We start from the raw sequence: 18824 nt of genomic DNA on the forward strand, positions 1-18824 counted from the left end.
TGTGTATGTGTGTGCGTAAGACAGTGCACGTGGCACATGGTATGGGAGAAAAGGCCACAAAGGGTGGCTTGCCCTGAGCCCTGTGCCTCCATGACAGTGCAGTCAAAGTGAACAAGAATCATCACTAGCCCAGGGCAAATGACGAAATGAGCATCCCCAAACTGCTCTGCCCTTCACGGACAGGGGCCCAGGACCCCAGAGCTGCGAGGAGGGAAGAGGCAGTCCTGCCCCTAGCCAGAAGGGCTGGGTCCCAAAGGGAGGCCTGAGGCCTATACACGGTGACCAGTGACTGCAGGATCTAGCTGGCTTGACTGGGGGCTGGATGGAGGCTGGCTGAGCAGGGGTCAAGGTCTCCCTCCATGGCCTCCCATCACTTCCCCTTCAGCTTTTGTTAGTACGAGGGAGTGCTTTCCACCTAGTCCTCCTCCCGTGGGGACCTTTAGTTCATGTTCCTTTGTTTCTCCCTCCATCATCAGCTATCTAGTTAACCTTTGTTCAAGAAATAAATGATCCCCTGGCTGGGAACCCAGAACTGTATCTTCGGGGAGGTGGGCCTTTAGGACTAATGAGGGCCACAGCCTGGGTGAGAGTGAGTGGCCTTGAGCAAACCCTTGGTCCTGTGGGCTCCTGCTCTGAGGGGGGTTCAACCACAAACATGGAAGCCTCCACAGAGGGGCAACAAGATGACTGGTAGCTGCTTCAGGTCTGCCCAGCGCTCTGGCAGTCTGAAGAAGAAACTGCTAGAGCAAGGGCCGAGCTGTGATGTCACTAAGGAGGTGGGGTTCCTTCATTCGGTCAAGTCTGAGCAGATTCCCAGTGAGCATGCCCATACTAGACTTCCCTCCTTCCCTCTGCCCTGCTGCCCAACTCGGTAGTGCTATCGAACTTCAGACAAACAGTGGCTATCCACTAATGAGAAAATAAATGCATGTTGCCTTGTGGCTCTTGCCATGGGCCTGAACACCAGGCACTTTTCTCGAGGGGCCAGGTGAGGGAGGAAGAACGAGGGACAGGGAGGCGCCGAGGTAACGTCAGTTACCACAGGCAGGGGCTGTGAGACACAGAGCATCAGGGGTGCCTGGGCGGCTCAGTCAGCGAACCGTCTGCCTTCGGCTCAGGTCATGGTCCCAGGGTCCTGGGATCAAGCCCCGCATAGGGCTCCCTGCTCCGCGGGGAGCCTGCTCCTCCCTCTCCCTCTGCCCCTCCCCCCGCTCATGCACGCACAAGCTCTCTCTAAAATAAATAAAATCTTTAAAAAAAAAAAAAGAAATACAGCATCAGGAGGGGTCCCAAGGGTTCCACTCTGACCACCAACAAGGAAAAAGTACAAAGACAAAAGCAAAACGCTAAGTGTCATTTCTTTGTAACTAACATCCCACTCAGAACAGGGGTCAACACATTTTGCCCACAGCTCAATCTATTAGTGGGGCCGCTGTCTCCCAAGGAGGCCTACCCCACATACCTCACTGGGAAATGGGTCCCTGTGGGCTGCCATGGCCCTGAAGAGGATGCATGCGATATGGACACTCATGACACAGGAATAAGAAAGAGGAAGTGGACCTCTGGGCTTTTTAAAGTGCATAGAGATTTCTGAGACACTTCAAGAAAAGCCTGTAAAGAGGGCTGACGCCCCTCATGGGAGCTCTTTGAGACGGAGGGAGGTGAAGAATACCTCCTCAGGAGTTCAGGAATGAGAGGCCAGCCCCAAGGATGACGGCTTCAAGCCTGGGCTGCGCTTACCGCTGAGAAAGCGCTTCATGGTGTCGCTGCTGGCCAGCTTCATGGCTGTCTGTCCCGAGTAGGTGGCCAGTGTCGGGTCAGCCCCATAGGACAGCAGGAGCCAGATGGTCTCCAGGTTGTCATTGACCACCGCGTCATGAACTGGCCTGCAGAGGTGATACAGGGTGAGGACAATGGATGGGAACCTGGGTGTCTAGCACCGGGCTACTTCCTCAGGGGAAGGTAACATAAGATGAGCCCAGAATAATGCGGGTAAGAGTTAGGGTAGAGGAACCACCTCTGAACTGTACCCACCATCAGATGTCCCCACTTCCTTCTCCTCTCTCTGCCTCTTTCTCCTCCCTCCCATTTCTCTTAGGTTCTCCCTACATTTTGGGACAGTCCCTAAGGTGCACTGTAGCCCCACTGGTTGCTCTGGAGTTTGGGAGAGAACGGGCCCCCCTGAGGATAAACTTAAAGCAGATGCTGGGGGTATGAACAGAAAGATCTGGATGACCACCCTGGAGCAGGGATGAGCACAGTGGTTCCACACACTAGGTGGCGGCCAAGCAAAGCCTGCGTCCTCTGACCCAAGTCCCCTTACTTGGTAAGCAGCTCATGTCTCAATGTGGCCCAGGAAGTAGGCCCTCTGATACAGGCGAATGGGTACAGTTTCTTTAAGACACAGCAGGTGTCTTTTTTTTTAAAGTGTACAGACATCAAATCAAGAATCAAATCTGGGACGTGACCCTAAGGTGGGCCTCCCCGTTCCTAAAGCCTAAGACTCTGCCGAAGACAGATGCACCACCGGGAGGATGTGAGGGACGCCTGAGTGGTGTTCCTGGTAAAGCTGCATTTGACAGGATGATCCCTAAATAACCCCAACCTCTCCTTAGTAACCGATGTGGGCTGGCCGGCCAGGAACTCGTCCACCCCTGCCCTAAACCGCTTCCCCCTGCAGTCTGTAGTCGGCTTCCTGAGACACTTCCTGACAAGGCCTGCCGTGCTGCGAAGGTCCAGGCTGCAGCAAATTCTCTGGAGTGAGGGGCTGAGCTGGGGGGGGGGGGGGGGGGGGCGGGGGAGCGGCCTTCTTGCCTCGTGCCATCCTGCGCGCTGCAGTTCACGTTGGCCCCGTGCTCCAGCAGGATGTTCAGGATGTCAGTCCAGCCCCTGGAGCAGGCCTCATGCAGGGCCGTGTAGCCAGCATTGTCGCGGTGATTCACGTCTTCACTGTCCTTCTGGAGGCAGTAGAGAACAACGTCCTGTAGGGACAGGGACAGCTCCATGAGCAAAGAGAGGCCTAATTCTTGAGATCACCCCAGTTAGGCTCGAAGCTCTCCAAATGTCCAAAGAGGAAGTCTTAGAGCCTGCACTTTATCCCGGGGAATAACGGGCAAGTCTCAAAATCTTTCATCAACGAAGTCAGTCCTGAGGTGCCATGGCCAGGGCCTGAGCTCTGGGCTAGTTCCTTGGAAGTGGGGAGACACGTCTTATGACCAAGGATACTCACTCATCTGGGTGTGGGTTGTTGGGGTGAGGTTTGCAGAGAGGCTCACCTGCCCACCTGGAGCTCAAACTCTCAGGCCTCAACTCCCCGAGCACCGGTTCCCTAGGCCGGGCCTTTGTAAGACAGTACCAGCCCAGAGCAACGAGGCATGTGGCGGCAAGCACGGCCTCTGGTGGTAATTGGAGAGCAAGGAAGAAAAAACTGGTTGAAGTTCTATCTCTGGAGGCTAGTTTTAATTGTTTTCAGCACCATCCCTGCATGTTTATCCCAGGGCAGTCAGTTCTAGCCCTCCCCTCAAATCAGGATTGCTCTGAGCATAACCCAGTGTGGTCATTCATTCACAGAGTAATGATTAGCCTCCCTGGGCTACACGACAGGACCAAAGGCAGGACTCCAGGACTAGAAGCACCCCAGCTGGTCTGGGATGAAGCTGGTGAACCAGCTGAGGGGGAGGGGAGAGGCAGCCCCTCTTCTGAGGGGAAGACGTGGGCAGCAGTACCAGGGGCCCATTACCAGCCCTCTCCCAGGCCCTGGGGACACAGGTGGCTCAGGCACCCTGACTGACAGCTAGCTCACAGGCTAGCCGGCTGGAGCAAATGAGTGAGAAATGAGAAAGTGCGCAAACCAGCAGGCGAGTGTGTGCTGGTGTGGGGGGTGCGGTCTCGTGGGTGGACAGGAACTATCCCCTTCCCTGCACTCAGGACAGCGCAAGGCCCCCACCCTCCTCACCAATGCAGACAATGCTGGCCTCTTCCCTCAGGCCTCAGACTGCTCCTCCCGCCCTCCCCTGACAGGCTGCCCCACCTGCTCCTGTCCTGTCCTGGTTGGTTCTCCTGTGGTCTCCTACTTGCTGGTTTGGCCCCAAGTAAAAGAAAATTACACTTGAGGGCAGGGGTTGGTCATCTTTTTTCCTCAGATCTCTCTTGGCACCTATCCCGGCCCCCAAACCAGGCGCTCAAGAAAGATGGGCAGCTCGCCAGTGAGCCACTGCCAAGGTAGTTCTCCTGTGCCGAGCAGCCTGGCTGGGAGTGCGACCGTCTTTAATGAGTCAGTTATAGGGATCGGAGGCCTTAAATCAAGGCCTACTCTAAAACCCAGCAGTTCCACCCTTAAGAGCAAATCCTTAGGAAATAATTGGTGTGGTGGGCAAAGATACATGGTCAAGGAGTTCATATCAACAAAAGTGTCCGAAAACATTTTATCATGGTCACGGAGTCAGGCTTCCACCCTACCCTGGCACTTGGGAATCAAAAAGACCCTGGTGGGAATTCAGACTCATACATACGTTAAGAATTGAATGGTCTTGGACACACCATTTAGCACTGCTAAGCCTTGATGTTCTCATGCGTAAAATGGAGCGAATAAAACCTACCTCCACAGGTCAGTGGTGAAGATGAAATCATATGAAGTAATCAGAGCTCTTAACATGACCAAAGTGGTGCTCGATAAATGCCAGCTCCCTTTCCTGCCTTCTCTCCACCCCCTAGGGAAGCAGTGTCAGGGCGGGGAGCCGACACACCACTGACTCTCCCCCCACGGGAGCTCAAATGAGGGGAAGCTGCAGGGTGTGAAGTGAGTGATGATCACCCCTGTTCCTCTCTGAGTGAGGGAGCCGCCACAAAGCAAAGCTCAAGACAACATCGAAACCCCGTTTCTGGCCTAGGAATGTGTTGGGTTATCAATATTTCAATTCTTTTCATCCCCAATTGATATTCAAATGAGTTTGCGTACCCACACTCCCGGAGAGCAGCTAGGCAGCCCCAGAGACCATCTGGGCAATAGAAGGAGTCCAGGGGGCGTTGAAGCCCAGGCCACAGAAGAGCCAATGGGGAGAAGCTTCTCCACAGACGCTGGGGCTCTCCCTACCTTATAGCCAAGACGTGCCGCCCGCTGCAGGAGGGTCTCGCCCGCGTTTTTGTTCACTATGAGCCGACGTGCCTCTGGGGGGATCTGCCGGGCTGTAGGTGACTCGGAGGCCTCCTCTGGGCCGGCACTTCGGGACTTAGAGGGTGTGCATGGTTCCGTGGGCTTCACTGGGGTGGGAGATTTGGGAGATCGTGTCTTCTGCTGGCTCCAACGACCTTTGCCCTGGAAAGCAGAGATTGGGGGGGGGGGGTCCTGGATCAGCGCAGGCTCCCATCCGCTCCCACCCAGACAGCAGATGCTGAGGGGCTCAAATCCTCAACCACATAAACCAACGAATGACCAAGGGATCGGAAATCAGAGACCGAGGGCACATCCAAGCTTCCCCCAAGCACTCCGCTTGCCTTCTTTACCTGCCTCAATCCCCATTTGCTGAGGTTTTGACAAGTCCTGTTTCTAAATGAGCAAAGCAAACTGAGAGTAAAGAGAAGTGGAGACAGCTATCTTTGACTGAAGAGGCACAGCTGCTAAGGCCTTCACTCTTGTAGTAAAAACCCGCCTTCTAACCTACCCCAGCCTCTTCCCACCTTCCTCCACACCATGGCCCTAGATCACATTCATGCCCGCCTTGGGTGGTGGAAAGCACTCGGGCTCAAGACTCAGACAGACGTAGGTCTGGTATCTTGCCTCTGCCACCCACTAGCTACAAGACCTGGGTTAAGGCCCAACCTCTCTGAGCCTCACTTTCTCCCTTGTGGGCTCTTCATGTGGGGAGTGTTAGAGGAACTGTGTTTGAGGAACGGAGCTCCAGGAACCAGACCCAAGGAGCCTCATTTGCACCTGGACCTAAGTTAGATGATGAGATTCTAAACTGGGAGCTGGGGGCACCTGGGTGGCTCAGTCGGTGAAGCGTCTGCCTTCAGCTCAGGTCATGATCTCAGAGTCCTGGGATGGAGCCCCGAGTCTGGCTCCCCGCTCAGCAGGGAGCCTGCTTCTCCCTCTGCCTCTCCCCCCACCCCCACTCGTGCTCTCACTCATTCACTCTCTCAAATAAATGAAATTAAAAAAAAATTAAAAACTGGGAGCTGATGTCATAACTGGACAAGACTTTGGGGGGCCTTGGGAGAGGTAGGTCTGCCTTGCGTGTGGGAGGGACATGAATCATTGGGCGACCAGAGGGCAGACTTTGCCCTCATCAGATTCTAAGATGGCCCCTGATGACCCCTGCTGATATTTGTGCTCTCATGTAGCCCCCTCCTGCACTGGACAGGGCTGACCTGTGTAGCCAACAGGAGAGTGCAGAGGTGACAGTGTTTGACTTCCAAGGCCACTTCCTGAAAGACAATGTGGCTTCAGCCTTTCTCTCTTTTGGATCACTTGTTCTGGGGGAAACCAGCTGCCACGTCATGAGGACACTCAAGCAGTCCTTTGGAGAGGCCCCCAGGGCAAGGCAAAGAGGCGTCTCCTGCCAATGACCAGCCATGCGAGGGAGCCCCACTGGAAACGGACCCTCCTGCCCCAGTCAGTCCTTCGGTTTAATGGAGCCCTGGCTGACACCTTGACCGCAACCTCATGGGAGACCCCAAGGCAGACCCAGCTAAGCTGCTCATGAACCCTTGACCACCAGAAGCTGTGGGAGATAATATGTTTGCTGTTGCGTTGAGCTAAGTTTGAGGGTAATCTGTTAGACCACAAGAGACAACTAATACATACCATTTATCCAAATCCCTCAGAGTATTACCAAGGTCTCACGGAAATCCTATGTCTTCTATAACATTCTATAATACTCTAGCTTTCCTTCTCCACATATCCAGGGCACCTAGCCTGAAACAAATAACCTGGTACTTGATGCTGGACTTTTGACTTCCTTCCACTATTTCATGGGCAAGTCTGGCCTCCCCTGTTAGGTTTGAGGCTCCTTTGGGGCAGGGTTCGTACTGTCATCTTCACTTTTATTTCTTACAGCACTTCACTCAGGGCTGGACACATCATCACAACAAATATTTGTTGACCTGATTCAAGCCAGCTCTGTGCAGAGCCCTGGGCAGACTGAAAAGTTACCTAGAAAATCATGAAGCCCGGGAAGGGATGGCAGCAGGGAAAAGACCAGAGCCCAGGGCATTTGTCTCCTCTGGTAAATCCCCAGACAACCAGAGCTGTTATCCATCCCCATCCCCAAAGGGCAGAGAGGTCCAGTCACTAGCAGGAAGGCACTGCCGAGGAGTGTAGAGTGGTGCTCTACTACCATGAGGACAGAGGTAGAAAATGGCACTACTGGAGGATGCTGGGTAAAGTGCCTAGGTTTTTGCTAAGCCAAGCCAGGAGCCAAAGGGTGACTCTCCTTCCGGGGGCAAGAGCCGCCAGAGACAAGCGAGGCTGCCTGAGAGGGGGAGGAGCAAGAACAAATGGGGGCCCCCTCCCCTCTTCCTCCCTGGCTCAGAGCCCCTGTGGGAAGAAGCCTTTGGCCAATGCCCCAGCTTTAGTGTCGCAGGCACGTCTCCTGCCCTCCCCCCGCCCCGCTTCCCACTACAAAGCACCGTGCCATGGGGGCATCCAGAGCAGGTGGTGGTGACTGGGAGAGAAAGAAAGGCGGGAGGGAGAAAGGGAGGCCCTGTGAAGGGACAAAACCTCTCTGGGAGGAACATTTCTGCAGACACACTGCCAGGCGGAATAACCAGACACAACTCTCAGCGTGTGTTGCTGAATGTCAGGCGGCCAGTCAGTCACCTTTGTGTGGGACAGGGCCATCTGAGTGTCTGGGGAGGAGCAGGGGGGAGAGGAGGGGGACGCCCACCTTTCACCAGAGCCTCTCAGTGTTGCAGTGTGTCCCTGCCTGGCTGCTCCCACCCCCAGCGTCTCCCGGATACAGACAGAAGCCACCCATTGACGGGGTGGAGGCACACGGGAAGAGCCGAGGCAGTGAGGCCTGCTTCCCGTCCTGACTCTGTCACTCGTGACCCCGAGTAACCTCGTGCCAGTCCCTTAGCCTCCCGGAGCCTCGGTTTCCTCACCATAAAACGAGGACTACTAACAGCCACTGTGGGAATTAAGAACGACCACGTGAACGGAGCCCTCAGCACAGACCAGACTTCTTTATTCCCCTGGCCCCGCCCCCTCCGGGGGTCTGAGGGAATGGTCACTGCTACCTTGCCACTCCGGGCCTCTGTCCTCCCATCCTTGCCTCGACCCAAAGCTCAAGAATGTACACCAACCTCAAAGAGCACTTTACGGTGATCAAAGCCTTTTACATCTGTTGCCTCCTTTGTTCCCCCAAGCACCCTTGTGAGATGGAAAGGACATGGAGTATCATCTCCATTTTTAAAGATGAGGAAATAGGCTTGAGTACCTTGTTTGAGCTGGAACCAGATTCCAGGAGGGGGAAGGGAAAAGGAGGGGGAGACGAGCACCTGGGTCTCCCGCCTTTTGCCAGTGCCACTCAGGGATCCCTGCTCTGGAGCTGGAAAGAGCTGGAAAAATCACAACCACCAAACAAGACCACTATGACCTTTTTTTTTTTTTTGGTTGCCAATGACATTGGGGCCTGGACCTTCGCTTCTCTCAAATGTAAAGCTCACCTGAGGACTGAGGACCATGTGATTTTTTGCAAATGGTATAATGTGGAACCTGAAACCAATGATGTGAACATCAGAACCCCCAAAAAGATGTCAATTATGAACAGGGATTCTAGAATGCTGGCCTGGCTACTGACTGGTGAGTGCCCACTTACCTGCTCCTCTGCTTCCCCGAGAAGCAAAGGAACTGGTGAGTTGCCAGTGGGAGGGCAGCTCTAACTCCTTCAGCCTACCCTCAAGCAACCTTTGTCTGGACATCAACATCCTTGCTTCTACAAGTTGTTTTCTACCTTGATTGATTCAGAAAACTCTCTGACTGGTTTCCAGGGAGTTAAGCCCAGACAAAAGCTTCTTGATTGGATGTTAACAAGCTATTCAGGCTAACATCCTGCCATATTCTTCAACTCTTCCCTAACTCAAAGGAGATCCAAGAGCTGTTGAGGAAAAGCCATTAAGAACCAAACCTGAGAGTTTGCAGACTCTTATTGTTAACTGATAACTTTAGGTCCCATTCTTCAAATGTAACCCCCAACTCTTCTGGAACTACTTCAAAATACTTTAATAAATATGAGCTAATTGGGTCCTCCTCATCCACTTACTCACTCACTCAGATGACTGTTGTTCAAGGAGCCTGTGGAAAGCCTGCCACCCTAGCCCGCTTCCTTCCCATAAACTCCCCTCACTGGCAACGCACCTTGGCCTCTTCTGAGACATTTGCCATGTGCTTGGTCTTGCACTTTCGTTTTCCTGATGGCTTTTCTGAATTTTCAAGGCAGGCTGGCTCCTCCAGGTTATTTGGGAGGAAACCGTTTGGTGAATCCGAGATCCCCTGGGCTTTGTTGGGCAAGAGAAGGTTCCTGTTCCTGAGGCGGTGCTCCGAACTTTGGGAGGAAGTCTTCTGCTTACGGGCCTTTAAATCTGAAGGCAAGAAACAGGAAAGAATGGATGTCAGGGAAATGGAACACAGAAAAGCAATGCCTTCCTCTACGATGAATCAGAAGGCTTTGGGGAGTCGAATCTCAGTGCTGAGCTGTGTAACGATCAGCTACCAGTGTCTAGTGTGGTACCAACAATGCCACTAAACGCTTCTCAAGTGGACACTGTACTTCAACATCCAAGTCTCTCCTCTCCAAGCCGGTGACAACCCCCAGCCCTGCCAGCAGGGGGCGGCCCAGTTGGCTGTCCCCAAGATGAGGGTAATTTTAAAAGGATTTCCCCATAGCCCAGAGCAAATCAGAACCTTCTTTTCAGCTTTTCCCCCATCGGCTTTGTCTCTTTCTCCATTCTAGTATGAAAACAAATTTAGCAGCTCTGCTGAAGCGAAGCATGAAGTATACTGGGGTGGGGCGTAAACGGAGAAGTCTTCCTTCATTGCCTCCGCCCACCCACCTGACTGCCTGGTTGGTCACTCTCTGAGGACGCCAAGATCGAAGCCACAGAAACTCCCTGAAACCAGAAGGTGCCCTGGGCCTACTTAGCTGATGGACAGTCACAGAAACCTGCTGCCTTCCCTGGTTGGAAATCAAGTCACTGGGATACACTGGGCAACATCTCTAATTCTAGCCACAGCTCATTAGACAAAGCACTTTCTAGTTTCAAAAAGTGTGGCTGTGATTCGAGGGGCGCCTGGGTGGCTCAGTTGGTCAAACAGCTGACTCTTGGTTTCAGCTCAGGTCATGATCTTGGGGTGGTGGGATGGAGCCCTGAGTCAGGCTCCACGCTTAGCACGGAGTCTGCTTGAGATTCTTTCCCCCTCCTGCTCCCTCCCCCCACTTGCCCCCCAAATCTAAAATAAATTAACAAAAAAAATTTTTTTTTAAAGTATGTTGTGATTCTCACAGCTCTTTCCAGACGGATCCCTGAGTGGCGCTGGGAACTTCGTTGCCAATAGCCTCATCCCACAGGTCAGTCCTAAACCTCAGGTATAGGGGGGATAGATTGGGTTTACTCTTATCTCTTAACTAATATTAGTGTCACATGGCTTGGCCACTAGCTGTGTAATTGGCTTGAGGCAAGTCATAATTGCCTACATAATCTCCCACAGTCTCAGTTTCTACGTCTGTAAAATGGAGAAGGTATATTCCACATCAGAGGACTGGTATGAGAATTAAATGAGGTCACATATACAAAAGCCCCTTTATAAGGTGTTATAAAGAGGAAGGCATCCTTATCATATTATTGCAGTGCAAGCTCTTTAGGGAGGGCCATGCCCATGTGTTCTTTATTTCCCCCACAGGACTGAACACATGACAAAAGATCAGTATGTCTAGGAAATGAGTAACTGCAGCCTCAGTTTCTCCAATTTGTGAACCAAGGGAGTTAAGCAAGATCCAAGAATTCTTAGCTGGCCTCCCTTGACCGTGGCATGTGTTCTCACATGTGACATTATCAATGGCAAATCCAGATGCGGGAGCCATCACTAGAGTATGAGGAATTGGCTCTAGGTTACGCACAGCTCTTAGAAGGCCAGTTATCATACCAGCGCTTTCTCCCAACTAGCCCCAACCCACCAGTGGGTCCTCACACCTGTCCAAGAACGGCTGTGTTAGATGGCTTCTAATGGCAATTCCAACTAGAACATTCTAAACTGGGACTTTTGATGCAACAAGTCTGGGCTGAGGCGAAAGAGGAAGGAACAGAACTGTGCCTTGTGAGGGAGGACCTCAGGAAACATGGGGACGCCATATTACAGCATTCACCGCCACAGGAAAAGCAGCAGCTCCCTACCCCGTTGACCCAGGGCTGGGCAGGCTCTGGAGCTTATTCAGCTGCAGTGGAGCAAGAACTTCATAGTAGCATGGAAAGAAACAGAGTGGAAGCAGTAGCTGGGTAAGTGGAAGTGGCTCTTCCACTCCAAACCCAGAGCCAATTCTTATCCCCTCTGCAGGTCAAGGAGGGAGATACCAAAGTCCAGGACAAAAGGAAAGGTCATGAGGGTGCCTGGGTGGCTCATTCGGTTAAGTATTTGCCTTCGGCTCAGGTCACAATCTTGGCATCCTGGGATGGAGCCCCTCATCGGGTTCCCTGCTCAGCAGGGAGTCTGCTTCTCCCTCTCCCTCTGCCTTTGCCCACCCCGCCCCCCACCCTGACTCATGCTCACTCTCTTTCTCAAATAAATAAATAAATAAAATCCTTAAAAAACCAGAAAGGCCATGAGGCTCAGACAGAAGTAAGGTGACCTGTCTAGTTTGGCCTTTGCCTGACTCCCTCATGTCAACCTGAAAGATAGGCAGTAATAGGAAGGATCAGAGCTTTCCTGAGAAGAGATGTTTGCCAGGCAATCCCTTCATGAAGATGTCACCATAGGATCTGGAGAAAGGTAACCAAACCATAAGCCAAAGCCAACAGCCTTGACTCAAAACCCTTAGACATATGCACGGAGGGAGAATGACTATGTTCCAAAGCTGCAGCTGCCCCCAAATCAAACAGGACGCCTTGCCAAGCAGTTGTTCTCCATGCTCCCAGGGGTGTTTACGTAAAGGCTACCTGTCCACAGTGCTGCAGAGATCTCTGCTTTGGGTGGAAAATGGAACCAGATAACCTCGAAGGTCCTTCTGATTCCAAACCAGTAAGTTCCACAGGAAGCATCCAAGCTTGCACGGAACCAGCTCTCAGTAAAGAAGACTGCGTGACACAAAAGCTCTTCTTCATCCAAACACAAGTGGCTGAGACCAACGGCTTGATGCCTCATTCTTGACCAATCCCTTACGGCTCTGGCAGGAAAAAGGGAAAATCATCCCCACCCTCTCCCACAGTTGATGAAAATTAGCTCCCTTACCCTCTGCAGTACAGGGACGGTATCGTATACATCTATACTTAAACCGAGCTGGAAGTGAGGTTTAGCCTTGTTTGCGTTATAGCAAACCCAGAATCTATTACCCCCTCAGAAGGCAGCTATTCTGTTTTCAATAATAGGGAGACTGTAGATATTTCCCAGCAGCGCAGGATAAATACATTATCAGAGACAATCAAATGTTGCTTCAAGGGCAGAGGTCAGAGAAAGAGAGAGAGAGAGATTTGCTCTTATGGAACCCAGAGACATACTTTTTGCTCATCTAGAAATCTGCTATAGAAATGCCCCCCCCCAAAAAAACCCAGAAATGGGCCCAAACAATACTTAGCAGAACATACTGATATTAGCCTTGGTGACAGTCTGTGCCTCCATGATTATATATTATAGCATCTGACGTAGCCAAAGAAAGCCTGGTTTTCTCCTTGGTCTGCCTGCTCTTCCAACTTGGGTCCAACAAAACTGATGGCACCTTGGGTCACCTCAAAGCTTCACTCTGCCTCTTAAGAACCTTTGCAGCTTTAATCGAGAAAGCAAAGTTGTGCCCGCTTCTACTTGAAGTTCTTCTGTTAAGTTGAGGAAACTTGGTACTTCTCTTTAGTGTAGGGGCTGGAAGCATCCCCAGAAAGGCAGCCAATGCCTCTTTCTTCTTGAACCCAGGATTCTAGGAGAAAGAACCCAGCCTCCCAAGAGCCAGCTCCCTCAAGCCAACCAGAGAACTCCCTGGTATCGAGTTGTCACATGCCAAGGACGCCACTGTGGCCTTGCCCAGAGGTTCAGACTCTTATATGAAATTGGAGGGCTCGGGCCTTCACGTCCTCCGCTCCCCTGCAGGTCAGTCCAAACTCATTCAATCTGAACCCCAAGCCACAGCCTGGGGCCTGGAGTTGAGTGACCCCCTCTGGCAGCTGGAGCACACAGCACCAGGTTTCTATGGGTGTAGAGGCCTTTGGCTGGCGAAGAGAAGGCAGAGGTGGGAACACCCAGGATGCCCGAAGGTCCCCAGAAGCCAAAGTCACTGTGGCCTGGGGATGAGTGATAGCAGCTCGCTGAGGCAGCAATCCCCAGCCAGCCTTACCTGCTCTCCCTTTCCGCCGCTGCTCTTCTTCTTGCTCCGTCAGGTACTCCCCAGTCTGATATTTTCGGCTCTTCTGTCGTCTCCGCTTCTTCCTCTTCACCAGGCCCTCCTCCTCATCTTCCTCCTCCTCCTCGTTGGTGTCCCACATTTGCCGGGCAGCCTCGGTCCTCCAGGGCATTTCTCGGGCTCGCCACAGGTGCCGGCGGCCCTGGCTCAGCAGAGTCTTGTCCTGGGCATGGTGGCTGCGATACTGCGTGTCCTGTTGGGCCTTTCTCACCTTGCGACGCTTAGCCGGGGTGGGGGTCACATCTTCTTCCTCCTCTGTGGGGAAGACTTCCTGGCTTCCCATGTCACTGTCTGCCATACCAGCAAAGGAGCTACAGATGCTTCCTGTGGGCGGGATGTACAGAGGACGGTCAGGGACCTCTTCAAAGGACAAAGAGTATGGTGTCGAAGCAAGTGCCCTGGATTAGGAGCTTGAAGGTCTGGGTTCAAGTTCAGGCTCTGCCAGTTATTAGCTGTGTGCTCTGGGAAAGTTCCTTCACTTTTGTTTCCTCCTCTATAAAACGGGGACACTGTTCTCTGCCTTACTGGCCTCACAGGACTGTTTTGAGGCTCAAATGAGATAATCCGCCCATAAGCATTTTACAGAGTCCAATATACCACACAAATATCGAGTATCCAAGCCACACGCCCTTCCTCATCCACGTTGCTGTGACTTTAACTCATTGCACAAACTCTTACTTAGTGCTTACAAGGCGCCAAGCATTATGTGAGGAGCAGGAGGAGGCCACAGGTCCCTGCCCTTTGGGAAATCAGGGTTCAGTAGCAGGTGAGGGAGGGCAGATCGGCAGGGCACCCCCGCCCCTGCTCGCTAGGTGACCACCAGTCTCACTGACAGAGCCACCCTGGGCAAGCAGAATCATCACAAAAGAAGAGTCTCAGGAAAAGCGAAGCAAGGAGTCCCTTTCCTGTGACACAGCCTGGGTTAGTCCCGCCCAAATGCTCCTCGGCCAGGCCCTCTTCCCTCGCGTTGACCCCACCTCCTATTAAGTGGCCAAGAGTCCAGGGGTGGAGCTCTCTCCCTGCACACCCCCCTCCTCCCCACCGCAGCGGCTCCTCACCGCTGGACAGGCACTTCCCTCCCCTCTCCCCAGCACCCCGGCACGATGGTACCTTTCCTGCCCTCCTCCACCATCTTGCCAAGAGGCCATTTTCATCCCCACTCCTTCCTTCATAACTCTGCTAACCACAAAAGTACGACCCTCAATTGGCCCGGCTTAGCACAACAGCAGATCTGATGATCTTCTTCAGAAGCAGCTCTGAGACACCACCATCCTTCTCCCAAGGACTCGCTATTAATTCGACAATCCCCAAACACAAGCGAGGTCAGTGGAAGAAAAGAAATGGTTTTGAGGCAAAAGGAATAGTCCTTAACCAAAGCTTCAAGTCAGTCAGACCGTTTAAAGACAGCAAATATCCAGCAAAATTTCCATATACAGACAGGCAAGGAACGACGTGTTCTGGTTAATCTAATATTCTGGTTAATACAGAATCACCAGAGAGATCACACAGGGATCACCAATTTCCAAAGAATCAAATGCAGTACAATGTGTTTAACAGTAAAACGAGACTGGGCATAATGTAATCACTCTTTGATGATTCAGAAGACACTTCAGGATTTTGCGAGGCCTCCAGGCCGTCATTACGAGCCCCAATTACCACTGCGCTCTCCGTGAGCTGAGGGTGCCAGTTAATAGAATGTCAGCTAGCTGAGTTTACACTGCGCCCTGCTTCCCCATTCTAGCCACTCTGCATGGAAATACGGGTGAAGCAGGGCAACCATTTCTAGTGCTACACACCAACGTGGAGGCTGGCAGGCAAAGGCGGGGGCTAGAAAGAGCTATCTTTCTTCAGACACTGAATACAAATTCAGGGGGCCAAATGCGATTCCACCGGCCCTGACAACTCAGTGACCGTTGCCGATTTTGTTGACGCCTGTCACACAGGGCAGTAAGTCCAAAGGTTGCATGTCCGTGCCTGAGACTGGCCCCACTGACCACGAGATGCGAAAGCTTGGAGTAGGCCGGTTTTCCTGAGTGGCACAGGCCTTTCCTCCTTCCACCACTGGCTGCCAACGAGAGATGTCAAATCCCTGCTCGGAAACGCCCTGTTTGGAAAAGTGAAGCAAGCAGTCCTAACATTGTGGGCTGTGTTCCCCCTCCCCACCCTGGGCTCTCTTGTCTCTGCAAGGAGCTGGGCATCTTAGCATGGTGAGTCAAAGTCTCAACTCTCCACCTGGACCAATGGCAAAATCGCTCGACCAGATTTCTACCTCTCTCTGCAGAGAAGGGCCAAGATGGGCCGTGGCTTCAGACTCACTCACCAGACTGACTGCGCGTCCGCGTGCTCAGAACCACGGGGATGAAGTCACGGAAACTGCTCTTTGCTTTCTTCTCCAAGGAACCTGGAGTGACGTGTGGTTTCAGGGCAGAAGGTAGAAATATCACAATCAGGAGTCCAAGGACTGAAAGCCCCACACCCCGCCCCCCCATCCCAGAGAGGCTCGGGTGGAAAAATCAAGGGAGGATTTGTGTCTTTCCCGGCGTCGCATTCATTGGCTTTCCTCAGGCTGCTCTCACCTATGTACATCTCTTGGAGAAGGAGCACTTCCCCGCGGTTTTTGAAAACTGGGAGTTGGGTCATTTTTGCTGACACCACAGAAAGGGCTGTGTACAGAATCGATTCGCCAGCTCGCCAGCAAGTTGAAGGCCTGGCTGTCTGTAGGACTGTGAGGCTGCCGCACCTCCACAAAGTTAGAACTAAGCTGGAGCAGGTCCCAGATGAGGGCAACCTCAATGGATCGTAGAGGACTGGGCGAGGCAGGAAGATGGGAGCAGGGCGTAGTGGAGAAAGGAAAACTGCCGCATAAGAACAGACTAGAAAAAGGCAGGTCGGGTCAGACAGGCAAAGCCATGAAAACAGGCTACTGTACGCAGGAACACGTGGGTGTCTCTCTCTGATGAGGGCACCAAGGAACTAGCGTGGCAGAACACACAGGTCAAGTGCACACCTCCCGACTCCAAACATACTGCGTGTCTCTCGATAATAAGGGTTCAGGATTGGGGCGCCTGGGTGGCTCAGTCGTTAAGTGTCTGCCTTCGGCTCAGGTCATGATCCCAGGGTCCTGGGATCGAGCCCCGCATCGGGCTCCCTGCTCGGCGGGAAGCCTGCTTCTCCCTCTCCCACTCCCCCTGCCTGTGTTCTCTCTCTCGCTGTGTCTCTCTCTATCAAATAAACAAATAAAATCTTTAAAAAAAAAAAAAAAAAAAAATAAGGGTTCAGGATTTCCCTAAACGCTTCTGGCTAGCTAGCTGGGTATTAATTTTTTAACTTTTTATAATGGGAGTTTTCGAATATACCAAAGGTAGAAAAACATGTGTCATGAACCCCGTCCTGCTGTTTTGGTCTCAGTCCTCACGAACCCCATTTCTTCTCTGAGCCTAGACCCATTGCAGGGTAATGGCTCGGCTACTCTGTCGTAGGACTGACTTGTGTTTGTCTGAAAACCACCCTCTTTGGCCCTCAGAGCGTACCTTATTCTAGTGACCAGGGTGAACAGAATAAGCCCCATTCTCCCTTGCCTTTGATTTCAGAGGTGTCAGTTTTATCTTCTTTCCATAATGAGGAAGTCTCACTATTCTGGGCAGTGCAGAGTCACCCCCACCCCCCAACCCGCCACTGACCTGCCACGGGGATCCCTCTACAGCCCAGCCCAGAGGGCGAGGAACTGAGGAGCCTACCTTCCTCGTGGCCATCAGCTCGCTTTCCTGGAGACTGGGAATCCGGCTTTGCTGGCTTCCGGTGCTTGTGCTTTACCCTGACTCCATTGTGCTCTTTTCCTGAATCTGAAGCCCCCCTGGGGCTTTTCTTGGTGGGTTCCTGGGGGTCACTAGGTGGCTTCCGGCACTGTGGAGAGGTAGAGAGAGTCAAGTCTGAGATCAGTTTCTCTTCTTAAGAAAGCTTTGCCAATGGTAAGTCCGGGGCCCCGTTCTGACACACGGACAGAGCTCAGAGCCCAGGTGGGGGCCCGGGGCAGGGGCTTTCTGGGCCTGAACCCTGTGCCCTAACTAATCTCCACAGACATCCACACGCCATCATTTTTACAGGTCTACGGAGGCTGCATTCACAAGCCACATCAACACCCAAAGTCATTTTCAAAGGCACAAAGTCAGGCCCATGCTCTCTACATCCAAACAGCAATAGAGACGGGCAGCAAACAGAAATGCCTCTTCGGCAAGTCGGGTGACCACACTGGTCAAATACCTTCAGTGCAAATGGTACAGACACCAACAACTGAAAACAATCCTTAGCCTGGGCCAACTCAAGAAAAACGGTCTATCTCCGTGTGTAATAAATTCAACGAAGGCGAGAAGAAAGGCATGACACGGGAGTAACTCACATTGGCCCGCACTTACGGAAGACAAGGAAAAGGCCGAGGCATTATTAATAATGCCACTTGATACTCTGCAGTACTTTCAACGTCTCAAAACGTTTTCTTCTCTGTTATTTTATTTGATCTTCCTGACAACCCTGAAAGCAGAAGTTAATATCATCCCCACTGCAAAGACCAGGAAACTGAGGCTCCAAGACTAGAGGTTAAATGCTTTGTCCAGGGCAACACACGGCCCCGGGCGTCCGCGTGCTGGGGGGCGCCTGACACTTCCCAGGCAAATCTGCAAATGAGCTCATTTGCGCCTGCGGTGACAAAGTGGCAGGGCTGGGACTGAGACCTAGGGCTCCTGGCTCCCCACCTGGGCCTCTCTCTGCAGCAGCTCTCACTCTTCTCCTTCCCCACTCAAGTCCTCCACTGTTTTTGCTCAGCCCCGCTCACTCGCTCACTCGGACAGGCACACCGGCCGTGCTTGCACAGCACAAGGACACTCCCAACCTCACAGCTGCATATGCTCACAAGCTCTGAGGTCTCTCCATGCCACCAAACAAGAAATAGGGCAAGGTAGGGATTTCTAGTATTCTAGCATCCAGGGAGTGCAGAATAAGCAAAACGTTTTAACAATGAAAGCAGGCCCTAGGAAGAAAGGAAGAGTTGTTTTCCCCCTAAGCAGACCCACATGCACCTCCTAGAAGGTTATCACTGTCTAGCTCCAGCTAAGGGGATAGCCGATATCTTATCAATAGAACATTTTCCGGGGTGTCGGGGGGGGGGGGAAGTGTCTCAATTCCCCAGGGATAGGGAGTGACCACTCCCCACCAAATTCCCAAGACTCCTACGAA

The 18824-nt window shown here is 52.5% G+C and overlaps 1 protein-coding gene across 1 annotated transcript in view; it reads right to left on the reverse strand.

The window, feature by feature from the left end:
• The window catches only part of BCORL1 (BCL6 corepressor like 1), a 60079-nt gene that overhangs the window by 12590 nt on the left and 28665 nt on the right, over nt 1-18824 (reverse strand). Inside the window, 7 exon segments of the mRNA XM_032428326.1 lie at nt 1741-1886; nt 2815-2981; nt 5093-5314; nt 9356-9579; nt 13530-13919; nt 15916-15996; nt 17333-17498. Of these exon segments, the coding sequence (XP_032284217.1) occupies nt 1741-1886; nt 2815-2981; nt 5093-5314; nt 9356-9579; nt 13530-13919; nt 15916-15996; nt 17333-17498 (1396 nt within the window).

This window comes from Phoca vitulina, unplaced genomic scaffold, assembly GCF_004348235.1.
Source record: "Phoca vitulina isolate PV1807 unplaced genomic scaffold, GSC_HSeal_1.0 scaffold39, whole genome shotgun sequence".
Classification (NCBI taxonomy): domain Eukaryota; kingdom Metazoa; phylum Chordata; class Mammalia; order Carnivora; family Phocidae; genus Phoca; species Phoca vitulina.